We start from the raw sequence: 20,261 nt of genomic DNA on the forward strand, positions 1-20,261 counted from the left end.
TTGAGCTGCACGGGGACGATCGACTCTCCTGTCAAAGTGTTTCTCTCTCGTCCTGACTTTGCGGTATTTTCGCTCTGGGTTGTCGTAGCAACCCACACTTCCTTTTCTCTCAGCGGGGGGGCGCGGGGGGAGGGGGGGCCGAGGCAAAGCTGAGTGTTGTGCTTTTTTCTGCACCAACTTCCATCTAAAAACTTTATATTTGTGTTTGTTTGGTGTGGAGCTCCTGGATGACTGATGATGAAGATGATGAAGATGATGATGATTGGGAAACTGATGAGGGTTTGATGTGCTGACGGAAATGAAATATGAATAAAGAATAAAGTGCTCATCTGATGTATAGCGTGACGAAGAGACAAAGACTTCCTGAGTTTTTATTTATCGCTGACGATTTTATTTCCTTATTTTTACAGCTCGACAAATCTACAGATGAAATTTAAACTTTAATGTTTGAATATAAAAAATAGAGCAAAAGCCTTCGTGTTTCACAGAGTTTGACTTTTTGATTTAATTTAAATATTTAAAATAAAAAACATTTCATACATTTTTGAAGCATGCAAAGGAAATTTAAATTCTTATTTAAATTTAATAAAATCTTTAATTTGTTGTTTAATAGAGAGAAAAATACAGACGGGGAAATAAACGAAAAACAGGAAATACAGTCGATTTAAACGGATTTCTCTACAAACTTTACAGGATAGAAACATAAGAATATACACAAGGGAACGTTTACATTTTAATATCACCTGCAGTTAAATTTGTTTTATTATCTTTAGTAAATAAATGCTAACTTTGTAGCTTGTTGCGGGCAAATTTAACATAAATTTAATGAGCTCAATTGTCTTTAAACTGTAAAAGTGACATTTCGAAAAATGTTTGTCAGATTATTTATATTAAATGTGATGTAATATAATGATCTAAAGGCGGTGAAGCGATCAGACGTGTCTCTGGAGCATCTCCATCTGCTTCACTGGAGCCTTGCCTGGTCTGAGCGAGAGAACGTTTAGGATTTAACATGTTTACTTTACATACATGTGAGTATTCATGTGAGGATTTGGATGAAACGCTGGAAGGGAACGGAGAGAAAACTCACTTTCTTCTGTAATGGTGAGGACATCGCCGCGTCCTTACTCCTGCAGCGCACACACACACACACACACACACACACACGCGCGCTTTACATCAAGATTGTTATAAAATATAGAAAGTGAATCAATTTTAAATATCAGACAAATATCAACAATTTTGAAAAGGTTCTTTAAAGCCAAAGCCGTCTCCCTGTATACACACACACACACACACACTCCATTATATAGACTCACGGTTGCAGTACAAGATGGTGATGATGAGGAGCAGAAGAAGAAGGCCGCAGCTGGCAGCCAGAGGTCCCAGGATGAGGGGATCACACATCAGGGCCGGACTGATCTCCTCTGTGGACGCCTCGCTTGGTTACAACACGTTCACACACTCATGTTCACATATAGAAATATGATGAAGAAGCATTACTGTGTTTCTTTGTGGCTTCACAGACGCACGCCTTGGTCGTCGTGGAAACGTTCGCCGTGGTCGTCGTCGTTGCTTTTGTTGTGATTTCAGGCATTTTTACTGAAGGGAAAGCAAAGTGGCTTTAACAAGATCGTCTCCTCATCATGATCACTTGTTAATCCTTTAAGCTAAATCCAAACCTCCAGCCAGTCGAGTCGCCAGACCGAAGAACAGCTGGTTCTGGTAAAGTGAGGCGCAGCTGTACAGGCCGCTGTCCTTCGCTCTCTGGAACGACTTCAGCTTTATTTTGTTTGCCGACGCCAATGTGATGGATGCAGATTTGGATGCCACCTTGAGTTGACCATCATGAGTGGAAGACACGATGAACTCCAGGCCGGCGTCGTCCAGAGAGCGGAACCAGAAATTTACTGTGCCCTTCTGAGATGGTATGCAGTTGATATCATGATTCTCTCCCTCATTCAGTAAATGCACCTCACCAGCTTCTGGAGCAACATCTGGAAGCATAGAGTCACATTCATGTTACTGCTTCAGGTTTCATCTCTCTGTTTCAGCTGCAGAAGATGGCGTCTCAGGCCAGAGGAACCTGGAAGCACCCAACGAGCTTAAAATCAGACTCAGCCTGAACTTACTGTGACAGAACGCCAGAATCAGCAGAGTTCCAATCCATTTTGGGTCCATTTTCATGTCGCAGACGCTAAAAGTTGCCAAAACACGTCTCTGTGGCGTTTGTGTGCTGAGCGATAATGCAGAGGTGTCAAACCACGCCCACCTGTAACCTGCTGCTCTTCCTCTTCTGACAAATGAGATCATTGCAGCTGCAGAAGATTCTGCAACATGCTGGTCTGCACGCTGTTTGAAGTGAAGCCCACCGAGCCACAGCTCCAGAGCTCCACGTCACCCTGTGACCCCAAAAGAGTTCATCCAAAAACTACAGATCTACAGGCTGAGGAGCTGAGGAGGAACGAGAGCACCATGGAGCACACTGAGACACGCTGAGACACACTGAGTGAGAGTCTTTACTCACTCAGAGGCCTCGGGGGGGCAAACTGCTGAAGTGTCCATGAGCAAGAAAATGACAAAAAGCTCTCTGGCTGACCTTTGACCTCTGATCTTTTTCTCTCTCTCTCCTTTTGTCATGGTTGTTTGTTTGTATCTGTGTGTTTGTGCAATTTCTAAGATTTATGTCGACCCGGAAACACAAAAAATATTTTCTTCAGTAAAACTATTCAGCCAAAAAAATCTAAAAATTATATTACATTATATTATATCATATTCAAAAGAATGATAGTTTTAACTCTGTTACACTACTGGCCACACCCTACAGAGATGTAACACACGCACACACACACACACACACACACACACGCACTGTCACTACTGTATAAGGTGATGTTTTTCACTGCAGCGATCTGTCATTTTCAACCACTAGGTGGCAGCAAAAGCAGTCTTGATTCTTGATTCCGAGTCCGAGCACCAATCAGGTCCAAGAGGGTCAAAATGATCAACCAACGCTAAATCACACTGGAGAGTATAAACATGGAGACACAGCCAGTTTCATGTTTATGTGATTTGTTCTCAGCAGTAAGAACCGTCCATAGACAGCGACGTCCCAGTGGCGAGGATCACAACACAGAGCGTTATTAATACAGAACTGAAAGCTGAGATCAGATCAGATCAGATCAGATCAGATCAGATCTGATCTGGGGCTGTGGAGGCGTGCAGCTCCCCTCAGGTCGGCTGAGGAAGCTGCAGCTCTAATATGAAGCAACACAGGACGCCTCAGGTTTCCTCTACAGTGACGGAAAGAAAAGGCAGAGATTTGGTAACACGGGGGGGGGGGGGGGGGGGGGGGGGGGGTCGACATCCAGTAAGGAGGTGGGCGATTAGTTTGTTCCATAGGTGGGAGGAGGGAGAGAGAGAGAGAGAGAGAGAGAGTATTAAGTGCTCGTGTATTGATGAGATATTGTGTTATTTGCTTCTTCTTCTTCTTCTCTCTTTTCTTTTCATCTTTGACTCTTGACATTTCAAAGGAAACAATAATGGAACCGTGGCTCAGTTTCAGGTTTCGTGTGCCGTTTTCAGTAAGCAGGGGATTCTGTTGATGAGGGAAGACCCAGAAAGAACACTTTCAGTCTGCCCCTGCACCTTTCCATCGCTCTGCTTCAACACTGACTCACTCACACACACACACACACACACACACACACACACACACACACACAGATTAATGTCTCACCTGCATGGGCTTCCCTGTCTTAGTCACACAGGAGGTCTCCTTCCTGAAACGTCCATGTGTGTCTGTGTGTGTTTGTGTGTATGGGTGTGTTGGTGTGTGTGTGTGTGTGTGTGTGACCAGGGGAAGTCAGTCAGAGTTCCCTGAGCTGAACTACTTCACAGTCAAACACAGTCGGAGGTCCTTCACATTCTCAAAGAGCATCAGACTTCTAAACCGATCGATATCCGTATCAAACTGGATCTTTGTGTCTCTCTGTTGCTGCTCTGTCACCAAGGCGACGGCTGTAGGCATCATGGGACGGGAAGCTGCCGAGGGCGTCAAGACGAAGTAAGTAGAAATGGAGGCCTGATGGCGTCCAGGAAGAATTGAACTCAGACGCGTGAATACGTCACCAAGAGGGAGAGAGAGAGGGTTTGAACCGTTTCCATGGCGATGTTTAAGAGAAGCAGGGCAGAGAAACGAGAGCCACATCCAAACTGGATTACAGGTTTAGACTGGATTCTGTTACCATGCTTCAATTCATTTCATTCTCTGTCTTCTGTAATGTAAACATGTGTAGGACTCCTTTAGTGATGTGAGGAAGACGCTGGTGTCAACATGTGACACTGAAGATGTGTGTGTGCGTGTGTGTGTGTGTGTGTGTGTGTGACACTTTGACCTTCAGAGACCAAAGTGTTCCGGAGCGTTGTGATCGTTCTATATGTTGCTGAACGTCACGCCATGTAAAGATCACATGTTACATGATGAAGAGTTTAGATTAGAGTACAAGACGATGAAATGCAGATAGCATCCAACCAGAAGTGTTAATATGTACTACATCATATACAGATGTAACAGATATGTAGGTGATGGACAAGTCATATTCTAAAGATGTCAAATAATGCAAATGAGATTGTTTATCACCTTCACATGACACAGACGGAGATACTGAGGTAAAGATGCTGCAGAACACAACAGACAGAAAACATGTCCTTTATTATATGAGATTATATTATATAAAGGTATATTATGTTATATTATATTATATTCAGTTACTTTATAGAAGAAGAGTTTTGAAACTTAAGTATAATTAAATGTTCAAATCCATTTTAATTTGTTCTCGTTTCTGTTAAAAAGCTGCAAAATACCATTGACACTCAGAAGGGAAGAATAAATGAACACAGTGAATGTTTTTTACGTCATTTTAGGTTTTAAGTATCTGTTCTATAACTCCTCAGCACACGGAGCTGCGAGCAGACGGCAGATCGTCTCCTCTGCTTCCTTCATTATCATTATACTGATAAATATAAGAACACGGAATGATTTTGTTTGCTTATGTGGTGAAACTTAGATATGCTTTTATTTTATTTTAACATAAATGTATTTAATTCATCAAGCTTCATATAACATTTATTGACAGCTTTTTATTTATTTTCTATAATAATAAAAACACTGGACACAGTTCGACAAACAAAACGGACTTTTGTAAATAATAAACTTCTGTTTTGTCACATTAATTTGGTGAAATCTTTCCTCTGTGTTTGACTCCTGATCTGTTTCTAACCGTGTGTGAATTTAAATTGAAATCAAACTGATAAACTTTTAGAGGCTTCAGCACAAAGATCAACCAAATATCCAAATATCTCCAGAATGCTGCAATTTACAACAACAGCAGCATCGTCCTGGTAACCATGAAATCCAATGTAAAAGCTGCAGTATCACTTTAATAATTCTGTTTTAGCGTTTGAACAGTTCCCTGACGCACATGAACGCAACACGATGCTCTGAAGCTTCCGTCCCGCTTCTAAAACTAAATAATAACACACACACACACACACACACACACACACACGAGTGACTGGTGGTCAGAATGGAGACAAAGATTGTATAATGATTATGACATCCTGGTGCCTCCTTCACTGTGAGCTTCTGTTGGATTTGAACATTAACACAATAAAACACTTCAACAACAAGCTGCGTTCAAGTGTTTTTCAACGAATTGTCATCTCAGAAGTACGCCCCTGTGTGTGTGTGTGTGTGTGTGTGTGCTTGCGGTCTGCCTGTGGTGCGTTTGTGGTCGTTTTGTTTCGGAGACTCGCTGAGCGGCTCAAAGCTGAGCGAGGCGGCGCCATCTGACTGAACGTCTCTGCTGCTGCACACAGGAAAAGGGTCGCGCGCACACACGCACGCAAGACCTCAACCACTGCCAACACACACTTGTGCCTTTACACCCCTCTGTCACACAGGTGTGTCAGCGTGCATGAGTGTGTGCGAGACAGAGAAGGAGAGAGAGAGAGAGAGAGAGAGAGAGAGAGCTTTTGTAACACACACACACACACTGTCCTACTGCTGGCTTTGTGTTCGAGAGCAAGCGATCGTTATGCAAGTTCACCGAAACTGATGGAAGAAACTGAACCCTCACACTCACCTACTCAACTTCCGCAGAACACAATATTGATGATGGAAGTAACACACACACACACACACACACACACACCTTAGAGATGTACACAACCAACTCAGAATGCAGGGCTGCACCAGAGTAACAGATAAACCTCCATTCATTCACTTTGTCCTCAGTGCCGCTGAGCAAGGCACCAAACCCCTCACGTGTCGCTGCTCAGTGTGCTCGGGTTCTCAACCTCACTAACAGAAGCACAGGAAGTCAGAGACCAAGGTGACTGATTGATTTCACACCATATTTATTGACAATTGAGCATAAAAATCAACTGGACGGTGACATTTCCTGATCAGACAGACAGACAGTGAACGCATCGCTGAATCAAACACAAACAGCTCATAAACACAGAAACATGAAGGAGAACGAGCAGAAGAGGAGCTCAGGTTCAAACCTTCACACACTCCTTACAGCTCTTCACACACATGACTCAAATTCACATCCAAACATGGAAGATTGAGACTCAGACACGCTTTGGTTGTCGTGGACGACAGGGTAACTTGGAGACAGAAGAATGGATTCAGAGACTTTTATGGTTGACTTGTTGAAGGAATCGAGTCTTTGCCGACCGCACGAGATTCACATGTGGAGTCACAAGTCTGTCAAAGCCTCCGGTGTCAAAGTTCAGCCTGATTCTGATAAACAGCAAAACCGTGACTCGAGTCTGAGTCCGAGTCAAAATCCAAGACGTCCCTTAAACGTTACAGAAGTTCAGACCTGCTAAAGTGAGAAGATCACCTCCAGACATGACCCAGTGTGTGTGTGTGTGTGTGTGTGTGTGTGTAACAAGTGTAAAACAAGTTTATTTACAAATAGAAAGCATGACTTTAGATGAGAAACTGCAGCTCTTGGATCAGAACTCTGTGTTTCTTCTTCCCGTCTGTGAAGCTCTGCAGGAACACACACAGTTCATGTTACAGCAGGTGAAACACACACACACGCGCACACGCACACGCACACACACACACACACACACACGGGGCCGCACTGGGTCTCAGCTGTGGTCTCGTCCCCTCAGGTCTTCAGGTCTTCACCTTTTCCTTGGTGGACAGGAGCAGAGCAGATCAGAGACACAAGTGTAAACACACTGAGGCATGAAGCTGAACACACTGAGGCATGAAGCTGAACACACTGAAGCTGAACACACTGAAGCTGAACACACTGAAGCTGAACACAGTGAAGCATGAAGCTGAACACACTGAGGCATGAAGCTGAACACACTGAAGCTGAACACACTGAAGCTGAACACAGTGAAGCATGAAGCTGAACACACTGAGGCATGAAGCTGAACACACTGAAGCTGAACACACTGAAGCATGAAGCTGAACACACTGAGGCATGAAGCTGAACACACTGAAGCTGAACACACTGAGGCATGAAGCTGAACACACAGAAGCTGAACACACTGAAGCTGAACACACTGAAGCTGAACACACTGAAGCTGAACACACTGAAGCATGAAGCTGAACACACTGAGGCATGAAGCTGAACACACTGAAGCTGAACACACTGAAGCATGAAGCTGAACACACTGAAGTCTGCTTACTTCACCAAGCGGTGTCGACACTTTTTGGGCAGACCTGTAACCAAGGAAACAAAACAGATAGAACAGTCAATCAATGCAGAAATTAGACCTGAAGCCAGACGGAGTCTATTGATCGTCTGAAACTGGAACTATGAAGCAGAAAGAAGCTCCACATGAAGGTTCAGATAGAAACGGTTCATCAGAACGTCCCTGGACCTGGATCAGCACCGAAACTGAGCAGGTTCTTCCCCCTGGTCCACACACAACTGGACAGATGTCTCATAAGGATCAGTGCAGATAGAGAAACTCCAAATCAGACAGGCGAGACGGGGAGACGGACGGGGAGACAGACAGGGAGACGGACGGGTAGACAGACAGGGAGACGGACGGGTGGGGAGACAGACAGGGAGACGGACAGGGAGACGGACAGGGAGACGGACAGGGAGACGGACGGGTAGACAGACGGGGAGACAGACAGGGAGACGGACAGGGAGACGGACAGGGAGACGGACGGGTAGACAGACAGGGAGACGGACGGGGAGACGGACGGGGAGACAGACAGGGAGACGGACGGGTAGACAGACAGGGAGACAGACAGGGAGACGGACAGGGAGACGGACGGGTAGACAGACAGGGAGACGGACGGGTAGACAGACGGGGAAACAGACGGGGAGACGGACGGGGAGACGGACAGGGAGACGGATGGGGAGACAGACAGGGAGACGGACAGGGAGACGGACGGGTAGACAGACAGGGAGACGGACGGGGAGACGGACGGGGAGACAGACAGGGAGACGGACGGGTAGACAGACAGGGAGACAGACAGGGAGACGGACAGGGAGACGGACGGGTAGACAGACAGGGAGACGGACGGGTAGACAGACGGGGAAACAGACGGGGAGACGGACGGGGAGACAGACAGGGAGACGGACAGGGAGACGGACGGGGAGACAGACAGGGAGACGGACTAAGAGACAGACAGGGAGACGGACTGAGAGACAGACGGGGAGACAGACAGAGAGAGGGACAGAGAGACAGACAGAGAGACAGACATGAATCAGAGGTGAACTCACGGCTGAAGTAGTAAAGCGTGGAGAGGAGAGCGACGCTCAATCCGGCCAGAACTCCAACCAGGGGCCAGAGGACCAGAGAGCCACAGCTTCCTGCTGCAGAGACACAGAGACCAGAGACCATCAGGTAGAAACCAGGACGGGTCAGAAGGGTCAGTGTGTGTGAGCGTGTGTGCGTGTGCGTGTGTGTGAGTGTGTGTGTGTGTGTGTGTGCGTGTGTGTGTGTGTGAGTGTGTGTGTGTGTGTGTGACAGCGCACCGCGTGTGGGCTTCTTCTTGGGGCAGGGGCAGAAAGGCCTGTGCGGGGGTTTGGGCTTGATGGGGGGCGGCATTGTTGGCGCCGTCTCTGTCAGAGATCACAGATCAAACATTCATAAGCAGCTGAACGCCCCAACAAGCCACTCTGACACGCTAACTGTTTGCCCGCCATGTTTAGCTGCGACCGTGAAACGCTCAGGAAGGTCAAACACAAGACGAGGTTTGGATCAGAACCAAACGAGCTCAGTCACACCCTAACCCCAGAATTTAAACTAGACTGAATTTATAAATGTGTAGATTGAACATCTTTGATAGAAACTAATACAGTAGAAATGCTGAGTCATGCTGCAGCTTCTTCACACTGAAACTCGTCGTACGGACCTCCGGGTCGCAGCAGAACCCCGGGCTCCCACGGCACCAGGCTCTGGCCCTTCAGGACGCAGGTGTAAACTCCCGCGTCGGCTTCGGTCAAGTTGACGATCCGGAGCTGGAAGGCGCCGCTCTTGCTGAATTTGAAGCGGCGCTTGTCCACTTCCCCGCCGTACTTGGAGGTATCGGCGTCATCGTACCGGCCCAGGTACTCTACGGCGTTTTTGCTGGGCAACGTGCGGAACCAGAAGACGTAGACGCAGGACGAACAGGCGCCGTTGCACCTGATGGTCTGCGAGGTGCCGACTTTAGGGTAGAGGACCGGCTCTTGCTCCTGGACCAGACAAGAACCTGAGAGGGGAAACAGGAGCGGAGCGTCAACCACAGCAAACCCAAGAGCGTCTGAGGAAGAACACTCAGCCGCCATTTAGAGGGAGAAGCCGAGCGAGTGTGAGACGGAAATCTGAGAACATTCATTTGAAGGTGACTTGTAATCGAGTTTTATTCCATTCTTGTTTCACAATAATGGAAATGAAGCTGAACTATGAAGAAACAGCGAGCAGAGCAGACGGCGTTTCGTAAAGCGCCTCAGCGTGAAGACGAGCTCGGCGTTTGCGCAACGTTTAGAGGATCTTTAAGGACGACTTAAGTGGAAATGCCGTCTCATCTAATTTTAGAATCCTCCAGCATTTAAATGTTTGTATATTTCAACATACACACACACACACACACACTCAGAAGCTCTGTTTGCCCTGATGAAACATTTAGCAGCAGTGCCAAAGGTTAAAAAGGTCAAATTCACCTGGATTACAGAAAAGGAGACCGCGCGAATGCACAATGTTGAAGAGCGAGACATCAGATCTATAGAACCTACGAAACAAAGGCCTCAGTGTACAGACACACACACACACACACACACACACACATACACAGATGCTATTTGCTCCATTTAGCATCGAGGTGACTGAACACGTTTCATCCCTGCAGTACACACACACACACGTAAGGATCTCATTCTAAAGAACACAGATATAAACATGAGGAACTGCTGAGGAGGTTTGAGACACGAAGACTCAAAGGTCACAACGTTGTGTTGGTTTGTTCCATAATGTTGCAGTAGAGAGGAAACTGAAGCGAGAGAGAGAGAGAGAGAGAGAGAGAGAGAAAGAGCTGAATCTGATCAACGTAAACACGATTTAGCTTCAACCAGCAGCAACGACATGGCGGCGCTCACAGGCCGAGTGTGTGTGAGTGTGTGTGTGTGTGTGTGTGTGTGTCGTCGCGCTCTCTTACCTAACGTCCACACGGACACAGTCAGCACCGTCCACACCAGCAGTCGGGTCATCTTGCCAGTTCACCAGCGTGTGTGTGTGTGGCGGTTCAGTCGGTCCTGATACTTTCTTTTCTTTCCTGCTGTCAGTCAGAGGTGATGGGAGGAACTGAGCTGTCACAGCTCTGAGTTGTCAAGGTAACACCCCGAAGTGACACACCAGGGGCCTATCAGAGAGGCCACACACACACACACACACACACACACACACACGGGCACACACACACACACACACGCGCACACACGCACACACACACGCACACACATGCACAAACACGCACACACATGCAATGAAACAAACTTTATCACATTTCAACGTTTACTGATTTAAAAAGCTCCTAAGAAAATAAATAAATGTTTTAAAACAATATTGTCCCTGCAAGAAGACGGAGAGTTTCTAGGACAGTGGAGCACAGATGATGATCGGGAGCAGCAGTTTGTGTGTGTGTGTGGCCTCTGACCAGGTGTGCAACCCGGTGTTCTCACACACACACCACGCTCTACTACTTCAGCCGTGAGTTCACCTCTGTGTGTGTGTGTGTGTGTGTGTGTGTGTGTGTGTGTGTGTGTGTGTGTGTGTGTGTGTGTGTGTGCATTACTTTTACTTAATATTACGTCTCTTCCTTTACGTTCATTCTCCCTTTTCACTGCTCTGATGGCGTTCCTGTGCCTTGCTCAAGGGCGACGATGACAGACAGCAAAGTCCCAACAGCTTAGATCTGTGTGTAGATGAGCTTACTGTGTGTGTGTGTGTGTGTGTTGCTAAATTTGTTTCATTATTGAACATTCAGCACCTTAAACACACATGTTGCCATGGAGACGTTCAATTTGGAATTTAAAAGGTGAAATTAAGTGAAATAACCTTTAACATTTCCTCTCCTGTTCCACTGTGGCACCGAGCTCCAGGGTTCCTTTAGCTCCTTCTGCAATAAGCTTTTTATTGCAGATAGTGACTTTTTATTATTGAAACACTGCGTTACTTTAGCAACAATACAAAGTTAATACTTCACCAGACTGAATGTTTCACACTGCCTCCAGACTTCCTGCAGTTAAAGATCAATCAGCTTAAAAACATTTATGAGACTTCATTTCTTTCTCTTCACATCGACGTGCGACTCAATAAAAAACTGGAATCTAAAACGTTTAAATCTGAACGCACACTTTCCCAGAGTGAAGACGTGAACATAAACATGACATCGTCTCTGATCTCAGGTTCAGAGTAAACATCTGGACTCCTCTCTTTTGTCTGAGCTTCTGATGGCCTTCACTTACAGAACCTGACTGGACTCTGTTCTTCCCTGAGGTTTTTTCCCCACACACACACACACACACACACACACACACACACTGTCACTTTCCTAGTGTATGTTAATTGTTTAGCAACGACTTCCATCAAGTTAAATCCCAAAGTAGCCATCATCCCAAAGCACGAAGCGCCGAGTGAACGCCTGTTACTAATATGAAATGAGTTTAGAGACAAAACCCTGAGAGGCTTTGACACCTTTGGTCTTTAGAAAAATAAATGTCCTCTCCCTGGAGCTCAAACACAAACGGCTTCTCAACATATCGTGACGCCAAATGTTCTAAAACCAAATGTAGGCGCCTCATCGCAAAACACTGAAGCCCCCAGATCAACTAAGAGCCTGTGGAGTGTGTGTGTGTGCCTAGGTGGGGGTCTTTAGGGGAGGATGTGGGCACGGTTCGGCTCTGACGGGGGTCGAGGACTCGAGCGAGGTGAGGAGCCGCACCGCAGGATTCTTTGAAAACAGGAGATCTCAGGGGGCTCGGAGCCTCAGAGCCGCTCGCTCGCTCCACTCCCCGCCGAGCGCTCCAGCCTTTGTTGGTCTCTGAGCGCCGACGCTCTGAGGGATGAAGGCTGTTTGCTTTCTGTACACCTTCATCACCTTCATCACCTTTAACTCAAACTAAAACAACTTCCAAACACTAGCGAGCCATTTTAAGGGATCACTGATTATAATATGGGATACATCTAAAATAAAGTAGATAAATAGGAGCAGTGACAGTGTGGGGGGCGGGGGGTGCGTGCCTGTGTGCGTGCATGTGTTTGTGTGCGTGTGTGTGTCTGTCTTCCTGATAGATCACCTTTGAAAGCTCAGCATCTCATAACAGATCTGTGGACAGACTGAACCCTCTAAGGCAGAGATCACAGACTGGTTTAAAGCCGTTTCCTCTTCTGTCTTACACTTTGGTTCTAAGCTCAGTGTGTGAGTCATTTTGGAGCAGAGAACCTGCTGAAACACTGAAAGGCTGCTGCTGCTTCTACTGTGCTGTTTTAACTCACTTTGTGTTGCTCCACAAAGGCCTGTGCTGCTTTGACGCGGCTGCTGGATTCTGGCTGCGTCCTCATTTTGAACTCTTGCACCTGTTTGACCCAAAACACCTAAACTCATCCAAACATGCACACAAACACAACAACACCGCAAATGCAAAAAATCATTTGTCAGCTCCTGTTTGTTTTCTTTCTGCAGCTGTTCAGACTACAAGACCATCAAACTACAAGACCATCAAACTACAAGACCATCAAACTACAAGACCATCAAACTACAAGACCATCAAACTACAAGACCATCAGACTACAAGACCATCAAACTACAAGACCATCAGACTACAAGACCATCAGACTACAAGACCATCAGACTACACCAGCGGCCTGTTGTGACCCTAACTCTCCCTTCGCTGCACCTTTTCCATGAAAACAGGCTGAATTTCAAAAGAAGAGCGGTGACTAAGCTTTAACCTCAGAGGGCTTTTACTGTGACTCACTGATGGAACGATTAAAGCTCAACAGCACCCACCGCAGGCAGCCGGAGGATCGCGGGCCATCGACTCCTCATGAGTTCAGACATTTACAGGCTTTAAGAAGAGACAGAGGTTCGTCTGAGCTTTAGACAGCGAGCAAAGGAAGAGAAGGTGATATGAGGGTTAACATCATAACTTCATATTTAATTAATGTGCACATCAATACAAGTAAATACTTTAGTGTCAGTGAGAAAGAAAGCAGGTGAGGAGTTTAAAGCTCCCTGTGAGTTTAAGCACACATAAAAGATAAAACATTCATTAGCTGTGAACACAGAGCTGAGGCTAGCCAGCTAGCCTGCCTATGGACACAAACACCTTCAGGTCATCGGGTCATCGACCCATTTCATTCTATTCGATTGTCAAACGATGCTGGTGAACCCCACCCCCCCAACTTGTGATGCATTTAGAAGCTCAGCAGCCCAGACTGGACTCAGCAGCCCAGGATGGACTCAGCAGCCCAGGATGGACTCGTCCCACAGCTTCTCCTCCTCCGTCCTCGTGTCCAGCCTCTCCTTCGCCACCGTCTTCTTCTTCTCCCTCCTGAACTTGGCTTTTCCCGCCTCGTCCTGTTCTCCGGCGTCCTGCTGCTCAGCGTTCATCTCAGCCTCCTCCTGCTCCTCAGTCCCTTCTTTCTTCTCCACCGTGTCCTCCACAAACTCCTCTTCCCCCTTTCTCGCATTTCTGGGTTTTTTCCGCCTCTTCTGCCTTCTCTCTTCCGACTCTGCGTCTTCAGGTGTCCTTCTCTTCTCTACCCTCCTCCTCCTCGGGCCCTTGTCCTCCTCCTGCACCTGTGCCTTCCTCCCTCCCTCCTTCCTGGGCTGTCCGGTCCTCCTCTTCTTCTCTCTGTGCCTGTGGTCGCTGTCGTCACTGTCACTGCTGCTATAAGAGGAGGAGGAGGAGTATGATGATGATGACGTGTAGGAAGAGGAGCTGGACTGCTTCCTGCGCCTCCTCCTACCTGTGCGCTGCCCCGTAAACTGTAGGTGACCTGAAGGAGGGACGGGGCGGTCCCACCCGTAGGACGTCCCCCTGACCGGCCCGTGATAGGGAGGAGGCCGTGCTTCAGCTGGGTAATAACAGACAGGATGGGACTGAAGAGGAGGACCAGAGTAGGAAGGAAGGTTGGGTAGAGGTCTGGTGGCTTGTGCAGCATCTGCTTTGCCCGCTTCTTGCTTATCTTGGACCTGAGGAGGAGGAGGAGGAGGTTGGCTGTTCTTGGGGCCGACGCCTCGAGCCTTCTGGACCTGGATGTAATCTGCCAGTTCGTCTGCAAACGAGTTGTAGACCTTCTGCTGGGTCTGGCACAGGTCCACTACCTTCTTCTCCCTGGAGAACATCAACACCAGGTCAGTTCCCATTGGTTCTGTGGTCAGACGACGTGTGTGTTCTGGATCTTACCTGATCTGATGCTTGTTCCCCTGCATGTGAGCTTGGTACATCTCCACTGAGTCAAACTCCACACTGCACATCTGGCACAGCAGGCTGTCGGCTGAAGGTGGCAGAGATACAAAATATAAAAACTTCTTCATTTCTGTCATTTCATTCATTTTTTTGGTGTTTTTATAGATAACACCAAAAAAGCAGAGGACAGAGTGATGGAGCAGAGTGACGTGGATGCAGACGAGTCCTGGCCCTCACCTTGTTGGACGTCTTGACCCAGCGTTCTGAGCAGCTCCAGCCTGGCCTGATTCTTTTGGTGTTTCCGTCCATTGTAATGCTGCTGTGCCATGTGGGGATTGTTGAAGGAGGCGGCGCATAAAGTGCAGCGCCGGTTCGGATCCTTCAGCTGCGCCTCTGTGCCAGGGGAAGCTGCGGGGGCTTGAAGGCGCTCCATCACGCCACCCTGCTCGGCTGATCTCTGCTCAGCATCAGAAGAGGCCTGAGCCGCTGCGCTTGGTGAACTACGCTGCTCTGCACCCGTGACATCTACAATTGCAAAGAGAAATTATCCATCATATATTGACTCGGCGTGTAGGGACAGTAATGGCAGCTCTGATGTCCAATCCTCACCTGAGGGCTGAAGGCCTCGTTTACGCAGATGTTTGGCATGAACTTTGCCGTTATAATGCGACGTGGCCACCACAGCGGAGCTGAACACCATGTTACACAGCTCACAGAAGCGGTCCTTATCACCCAGCAGAGCCCACTGCACACATCAGACTCAGCTCTTACTGGACTGGTTACACGAGCAGCACATGCACACTGAGGCACAATGTGACCAGATGACTATGAGTTTAAGCTTTGAGAGAGCAAACCTGCGGTCCGGCTGAGTCTTTGGTGTTCTTCTCTGCTCTCCTGGCCTGCAGGTACAGCCGGAGCTTCTGAGCATGTTTCCTCCCCTACAGAAGTCAGGGTGAGAGAAAGGGTTGAATCCACGAAAGTTCGGCACACGGAGACACACACACACACAGACACACACCTCGTAGTGAGAGAGCCGCTGTGACTCAAACAGCAGCACGGCCTCACACACATGGCAGTGGTTGTCGGTGAGCAGACCCCTCAGCAGCTCTTCTTCACTCAGGGCTCCTGTGGGGGAGGACACACACACAGACACACCGTCATGTTCCCATCATGAGACACGGAACACAAAGCAACAATCAAACATGATGAACTCTTTATTCTGCTTTCACACATCACTACAGCTGATTCCCAACCTGTACATGAGACAGTTCATCTGAACCCCTGACTCATTTGGTTGGAGCTCTTGGAGTAAGCTGGTCTCCAAAAGTACGCTCATTTGAACTCTCAACTCTTTATTGCGATAATAAAGAATTATCTTTAGGTTCTGACACAACTTCACATTTACAGACAAGACACCCAGAGCAGCACGGTGAGGAAGAGGAAGAGGCCAACTGCAGGACTTTATTGAGTTAAACCAACACGGTTCAGCTCCTTCACCTGTCACCATGCAGAAGGAACACAAACATTTAAACTGAAACACTGAGGAAACATACAGAAGACTGACGGATCATAGAGAGCAGAGATGAACCAGAACCTGAGGTCTGAACTCAGCAACCGTATACTGAACTAACACAAATCCAGTCAACTTCTCTGTAGAGCCCAATATCACAACACAACGTCTCACAACATCAGGGAAAGTCCCGACCCCACCCAAAGATCTCTAGGAAGACGAGGAAAAACTCCCGAGGAAACCTTAATAAATCAGGAAAAGGATCTCGGGATAAGGACTTCCAAGAGAAATTCCCTCTCCAGGAACGGCTGGGGTGAGCAACAGGGACTACCAGTGGGATTATACAGATTATAAAACACTGAAACTCCAGTGACTGTTTCATACAATAAGCAATTTGTAATAAAGTCAAGATAACTTCAATCACAATAAATGTGCATCATAAACATTTATTGTGATGTCTGAGGAAGTAAAACTAGTTTGAGTGTCAACAGGTGAAGATGAACGAATTACAGCTTGTTGTGTACGAGCTTTAGCAGCCTCACTGAGCTCACTGAGTGTATCAGCTTGGCTGCTGCTTTACAGGGACTCGTGGCGACATTAAATGTCCAGGAGTTTAACGCACAAACCCGGATTTACAGGTTTAACTCTCGACTCTGTTCTAGGCTCGACTATTAGCAGCTCATGCTATCTTCTTGAGGGCAGAGGGGCGCTGGATGTTGCGGGTTATGTTTCCCTCTCTGTCTCATAATATAATTATAATATTTCAGTATGTATGTTTGCGGTCACTCTGCGCACCGCCCGCCCCGCACGCACTCTGGTAGATAAACGAGCTGCCCCAATTCGCGTCAGTCACGTTAGCGCGCTTAGCTAAGGAGCTAGCTAGCGCCATGGGGGTAGCTAGCCCGTTAGCTAAGAGGCTAATGCCCGCCCCTGCAGACCGACTCACCTTCCCCCTGACAGACAGATACGTTAGTGTTTGGTACTGTGGCTGCGGCTGTGACTGAGGCCGCGTTAGGGCCTCTGCAGGAGGGAGAGCCAGCGTCTGACTCCGCACAGCGCGGATAGCAGAGCGGAGTACAGACGCTGCTGCTGGACGCCATCTTTGTTACAACATACGTGCATGCGCAGAGATGCAACTGCCGATAGACCCGACTCAGTTCAAACACTGAGACAAGACAACATCTATCTATAATCTCACACAAAAGTTACATCAACTGGATCAAAACACGACAAATTCATCCATATAACACTCCAGAACATTTGTTCTGTCATTTCTTGTGCAAAGGGTTCAGTAACATTTAAAAAGTTATTCCTGGAAGATTGAACTTTGACCCTCATGCTTAAACCACATGCTTGTTTGAGCTCATCAAAGAAAGAAAGAAAGAAGCCAACAAAAGCTCAGAAAACACTCGTTATAACTTCATACAGTGTCACAGATCTATTTACTTTATAACGATACCGACTTTGTTTCTGTATCTTTGCCCTGGAATGTATTTTGCTGCCCCATCATCTACTGTTGATTGTTTTTGCAGCAGATGTCTGGAAAGTGTTTCAGTGCTGTGCCCTTTGTTATAAAACACATCTGCGTTTCATTGCAGCACTGCTGCCAACGTGCAGTATGAGTGCGTCCATCAGAAACATGTGAGCCTCAGTAAATCTGCTCTGCTGAGGTTTGCAACGCCAGCATGGAACAACAAGAGCTGCTGACATCATGATCGACACAAATAGACTGAAGCTCTCCACCGTGGGAGTCTAATGCCTCCTCCATCCTCTAACACTGATGGAGGTGGTGAAGTCGGGTCACATGTGGCTTTGCAGGCTTGCTGACTCACCCGGCTGAAGACGTGGCTGATAGCGTGAGGTCATAGGGTCATCAGGGTTTAGTCAAGGAGGGAGATCACACATGAGCTTCAGAGTTTCAGTGTTTATTAAATCCAACAAAGACACAAAAGAAACCAAATTAAACTAAAGGATAAAAAATACTAGAAAGGAACCAAAGAGAACCAAAGAGAACCAAACCAAGCGAGTGACTGACTGACAACCGCTTATAAACACCAGCAGTCAATCAGAGCAGGTGAAGCGCATCTCCATGACGACCCAGCTGAAGTGATTACATCAATGAAGAAAATGTTCACTGTGTTTACAGACAATAAAAACTTTATTGAAGGGTAAACAAACTTCATTCATCATATATATACAGTCTGATGATATGAAAACACTCATGACACATTTAATGTTTTAGTTGATTTATGAAGTTTGCTTTTAATGTAGGGAGACGAGCACAAGATTCATTATCCTGACAAATCATAATATCATAGAATAACAATGAGCAAATCCAGCAAAGAAATTGTGCGACATGACAGATAGACTGAGGAGGGTCTGACAATACATTAGTGATAGAAAAGCTGTGTGTGTGTGTGTGTCACTTTTTCTTCTGTAGCTCTCTGGCCAAGGCATCAAGCTGTAAAGAGAATGAGAACACACAACATGAGAGTTACATACAAGTACAGCCTCCCTCTCTCTCTCTCGCTCTCCCTCTCTCTCTCTCTCTCTCTCTCTGTTATTTAACCACTTAAGCCTGAGCAGTGTTTTTATTTTATTTGATGGTCTAGCTAGAATATAAATCGATAGCTATAAACAGAAGTCCAGATGATTAAGTGGGCTTCCGGGTTCCATTAAAGAAAGAACACAGCATTTGTCAACCGGAACAGAGAGAAAAAACCTGATGTATTGCGTGCGATGCTGACTGCCACACGAAGCTGTGCTGAATGAGACACAAACATTATAAAAGAAATATTTTTTGCTTCCAGGATCAAGTGGTTGAAACATTGAGACTAAAATCTCATGAGCATCAGAGTGGAACATGAAGCAGCTCGTCTGCCTCGTCAGTGCAGCACTCACAATAACGTTTCTCAAGATGTTCCTGCGCTGGGGTCTCAGGTAGCTGCACTCTCCGGCCTCACACAGCTTGATCTCCTCTGAAACCTGGGAAACAGACAATATGACACACAGCAGTCCTCTCTGAATGAAATGAGAAAGTGACACACACATGCACGCACACACACGCACCGTCCTCATGTTCGCGCTCACCTCTGGCGTGGCGAAAGAGTCCAGCTCCCTCTTCCCTCCTGGGTACCACCCATGGGACCAGTGCTGGGCGGAGGACAGGTGAGCCCCCACACACAGGAGCAGCCCGAGCAGCAACACCAGCCGAGACGCACACATACTGGATCTGCACCTGCAGCAGGCAGACACACACACACACACAGTCACAACCTGCACAAAAGGGTTTCTTTCTTTTGGCATCTGGTGTAAGAAACCAAAACTCAGTCCAAATTGTTGAAATACTTGTATGTTTCTATATGAAATTACCATTAATTATTGTCAAAAATTTAGTAAGGAGAAGGAATCATGGTGCAGGAGGGCAAAACTTCCCAGAAAGCAAAACGATCAACGACAAAACTAATTATTCTTGAAGTTTAGACCGAATGCACAGAAGGCAGTGAATGTTTCCCCTCCGCTCCTACTGAGGTTAACATAAAGAACACCCACAAAGTCTGACCTCTGGAGTCAGAGCATAAAGAGTTCCAGGTTTCCTCTCAGCTCCATATTCTCTCTCATATTCAGCATTATGGGACAACTTGTAAACTTAAGGTCCTTACCTCAGTCTTAACTTTGTAGACGTCCCCTAAGATCCCTCCAGACGCTGGCTTTGCTCGTAGTTTAGACGCTGGCTCCTGATCTTCCTCCTCCAGTGTGTTACTGCAGTGAATCCCCTGGACCCCATCCTGCTCCTAAATATA

The 20,261-nt window shown here is 47.0% G+C and overlaps 4 protein-coding genes across 5 annotated transcripts; all 4 read right to left on the reverse strand.

Moving 5' to 3' along the window:
• Positions 1-454: 454 nt before the first annotated feature.
• Positions 455-2,394, reverse strand: cd8a (CD8a molecule). The gene is made up of 6 exons (XM_076136909.1): positions 2,133-2,394; positions 1,683-1,997; positions 1,504-1,602; positions 1,320-1,427; positions 1,091-1,130; positions 455-984 (listed from the first exon to the last, which is right to left on the reverse strand). Exons 1-6 carry the CDS (start codon positions 2,311-2,313, stop codon positions 933-935), a joined length of 795 nt encoding a protein of 264 aa, XP_075993024.1. The 5' UTR covers positions 2,314-2,394; the 3' UTR covers positions 455-932.
• A 4,439-nt stretch (positions 2,395-6,833) lies between these two features.
• On the reverse strand, positions 6,834-13,619 carry cd8b (cd8 beta). Of its 2 annotated transcripts, none has more exons than XM_076136886.1 (7): positions 13,544-13,619; positions 10,691-10,894; positions 9,410-9,748; positions 9,030-9,116; positions 8,775-8,864; positions 7,723-7,756; positions 6,834-7,216 (listed from the first exon to the last, which is right to left on the reverse strand). In XM_076136886.1, exons 2-7 carry the CDS (start codon positions 10,740-10,742, stop codon positions 7,207-7,209), a joined length of 612 nt encoding a protein of 203 aa, XP_075993001.1. In that variant the 5' UTR covers positions 10,743-10,894; positions 13,544-13,619; the 3' UTR covers positions 6,834-7,206. The 2 variants fall into 2 exon arrangements, with proteins under 2 accessions (XP_075993001.1, XP_075993000.1); XM_076136885.1 differs by having other exon boundaries at positions 8,775-8,867.
• Positions 13,620-13,704: 85 nt separating this feature from the next.
• On the reverse strand, positions 13,705-15,880 carry zmat1 (zinc finger matrin-type 1). Its single transcript, XM_076136884.1, has 5 exons — positions 15,803-15,880; positions 15,558-15,693; positions 15,186-15,473; positions 14,946-15,036; positions 13,705-14,873 (listed from the first exon to the last, which is right to left on the reverse strand). Exons 2-5 carry the CDS (start codon positions 15,646-15,648, stop codon positions 13,997-13,999), a joined length of 1,347 nt encoding a protein of 448 aa, XP_075992999.1. The 5' UTR covers positions 15,649-15,693; positions 15,803-15,880; the 3' UTR covers positions 13,705-13,996.
• A 3,000-nt stretch (positions 15,881-18,880) lies between these two features.
• Positions 18,881-19,683, reverse strand: gnrh2 (gonadotropin-releasing hormone 2). The gene is made up of 3 exons (XM_076136875.1): positions 19,549-19,683; positions 19,360-19,443; positions 18,881-18,919 (listed from the first exon to the last, which is right to left on the reverse strand). The coding sequence occupies exons 1-3, from the start codon at positions 19,681-19,683 to the stop codon at positions 18,881-18,883; spliced, it is 258 nt and encodes an 85-aa protein (XP_075992990.1).
• Between the last annotated feature and the right edge of the window lie 578 nt (positions 19,684-20,261).

Source organism: Genypterus blacodes, unplaced genomic scaffold (genome assembly GCF_046128005.1).
Source record: "Genypterus blacodes isolate CSIRO-AG114 ecotype Tasmania unplaced genomic scaffold, CSIRO-AGI_Gbla_v1 ptg000284l_1, whole genome shotgun sequence".
Taxonomy (NCBI): Eukaryota; Metazoa; Chordata; class Actinopteri; order Ophidiiformes; family Ophidiidae; genus Genypterus; species Genypterus blacodes.